General features: G+C 36.9%; 1 protein-coding gene across 1 annotated transcript; it reads left to right on the top strand.

The window, feature by feature from the left end:
- Positions 1 to 201: 201 nt before the first annotated feature.
- LOC136221582 (uncharacterized) lies at positions 202 to 2,311 on the top strand. Its single transcript, XM_066008959.1, has 4 exons — positions 202 to 651; positions 743 to 880; positions 1,073 to 1,322; positions 1,423 to 2,311. Exons 1-4 carry the CDS (start codon positions 289 to 291, stop codon positions 2,133 to 2,135), a joined length of 1,464 nt encoding a protein of 487 aa, XP_065865031.1. The 5' UTR covers positions 202 to 288; the 3' UTR covers positions 2,136 to 2,311.
- Positions 2,312 to 2,702: the final 391 nt, after the last annotated feature.

Genomic DNA, 2,702 nt, shown 5'->3' with positions numbered 1-2,702 from the left:
AAATTTTCCACACATGGAAGGGAACCATTCAAGGGACAGCAGATTTTCTTCTATTTGACTAAACATCCACCTCCGTTGACATGTCAAGACACATGTATTTATTGTATACTACACTATTAACTTAAGGTGCTTAAGCCTGAATTAATTCATTAATTATAATATTTTATATTAAAATATTCAGATTTTTATTTTATTTTTCAATCACTTTCTTTGCTCTTCCTCCCCTACTTCACTCTACTCTTGTTCATCTTTCTCGGTTTCTCTCTCACTCTTTAACTCAAACTAACAATGAAGAATCTCAATTTTCCAGCGGAAAAGATGGGGCTTGATTCTGTTAGCAATCCATATCCATATCCTTCAACTCCGCCTCGTTTATTAACACCACCGCCTTCTTCGGTACCCATTACTCCGCAGAAGAGCCGTGATCGAGACGAATGTTTTAAATGTCGAGAGCTTGGTCATTGGTCCTACGACTGTCCAAATAAAAGCCCCAAGAAATCGCCGTCTTCTAGCCCTGGTTCATCCACTAATGTTACTGATTTTCCGGTAGTTCGATGCCCTTGTGATAGGGGCGCTTGTGTCGTTTTCACCTCCAGCACCGACAAAAATCCTAAGAGGAAGTTCTATACTTGTCCTGTTGAGAAATCAAAAGTTAATTCATGTCTTATGCTCCCTTTCTTTACTAATTCCAACCTTATTTCTATATATATATATATTTTTTAAATTTACTAATTGTTTTCAGGAGTGTGGGTTTTTTAAATGGTGTGATGAGATAAAAGGAACTCCAGTTTGTGCTTGTGGCGTTGGGACTTGCAGCTTGAACAGAACATCTAGTGGTCCAGATGAAGGAAAATGGTACTATGCTTGCCGGATTAAAAAGGTCTGTTCTGTTGTGGTTCTTTTTCATTAGGTTTTGTGTTCTTTTCTTTGTAACCTATAATGATGAATTATTCTTAGAATGGATTATTTGGCAATCCTTGTTTGTGTATATAGAGAGACATTTGAAATAGGATAAATGGATCTTCATCTGTATCTTTTGAGTTATGTTTGTTATTTCCTGATATTTGTGCAGAATCATGGAGCCTGTGATTTTTTCCAGTGGGCAGACTATCAAGTAAATTCAACACTGAAATGGAAACGCAAAGGTTACCCTTGTTGTCAAACAGACAATAATGAAGAACTGGACTCAAATAAACAGATAAATGCATTACAATCACATCAAGAAGATGTAGTTCCCAATCCCACTGGGAATCAACTTGAAGTTGTGGCAGAAACAGAAAGTCATTGCTTGAGACCTGATGTTGGGATTACCATAAATGAAGGTTTAATTTCTTTTATTTAAGTTGTTCTTGGGGGTAATGATCTCAGGGTCCTAAAGATCCTTTATGTTGTGTAGTGACACATGTCTTCCAATCCAAGCAGGTATTATTGACGCAGATGAAGATATGTCTGGCATTGAAGGCTCATCTCCAACTCAAACTCAAACCCCTTTTGGTGGTTTTCTTCCTGAGCCTTTCTGTAAAAAGCAGGATAATGATGCTTTATCCAAGTCCATCTTCAAGAAACTAGCACGGTCCCTGTTTGATATCTTTGAGTCTATGAGTCCACTTGATCCTGATCAAATGCTCAAGGTTGCAGAAGCCATTTTTATTTCCTTTAGCACCCTGTCCATTGAATGCCGTCCTTTTGTTGAAGCTGTCAAGGACTACATTCACAATGTGTCGAAACTCACTGCCATCGAGGGGTCTATGCACAATCGCCTTTCATCTCAGAAACTGATTAGTCTTTGCGAAAATGAGAAAGCTCGATTCAACAATAATTCTTGCCTTCACAAAGAGGCGCTGGCTGCATACAAAGAGTCTGAGCATCATCGTCGATCTCTTGAAGAAGAAATATTGCATTTGAAAGGCATGCTTATTCGAGTTGAGGAACAGTTCTTATGCTGTGAGGCGGAGACATCAGCACACAAAGCTCGGTCTGATGAAGCTTGTAAGGATATGTTGGAGTCAGAGAAAAGTGTGCAAGCTGTAGCTTTTGATTTGGCAGAAGCAATAGCGTTGGAACGGCAGAAAGAGTTGGTCTCCAATGCTGCAAGGGCTGCATTTGAAGCTGCAAAGCTTTGGCTTGAAGAATGATGTATGAACCTCTAGACTAGATTGACTCTATTAGTCTTTTCTGTCTGTGTAATATGATGGTAACTCTTAAGTTAAGCTAGCTGACTATTATTATTTATCTTCTAGGGGTTACCTTTTCTATTTCTATTTCATGTTGCACTTTAACTTTATTACATTAATGCAGTTCATTTCAGAGTTGAGTCACATCATTTTCTGATAATGCTCCTACTCCTAAATAATGCAACTGAGAAATATTTTCCATTTGCAAATTAATGAAGGTGTAAAGTTTTTCTAAAATTTTAAATGTAAAAAAAGAAATTTTTTTTGTCATTTTAGGGGCATTATCGATCATACTACTACTCGGATTAATAATTAGGTCATAATGATTTAGACGAACACTAAAAGTTAATACTAAAACTGCTGAGGTGGTTGCTTTTTAGAGATTTTGCTGATGCTTAACACTGAAATAATGCCAAAGAAGAAAATAAAAGTAGAATGACTTGCATTAAATTGAATAAGACTGAGTATTGGAATCATTGAGAGACTATAGTTAGAACTTAACTAAAATCCATAATTGGAGAATTGTTT

This window comes from Euphorbia lathyris, chromosome 3 (assembly GCF_963576675.1).
Source record: "Euphorbia lathyris chromosome 3, ddEupLath1.1, whole genome shotgun sequence".
In the NCBI taxonomy this organism is placed as follows: Eukaryota; Viridiplantae; Streptophyta; class Magnoliopsida; order Malpighiales; family Euphorbiaceae; genus Euphorbia; species Euphorbia lathyris.
The sequence above is the reverse complement of the archived record's forward strand: the minus strand, read 5'-3'. Positions and strand labels throughout refer to the sequence as shown.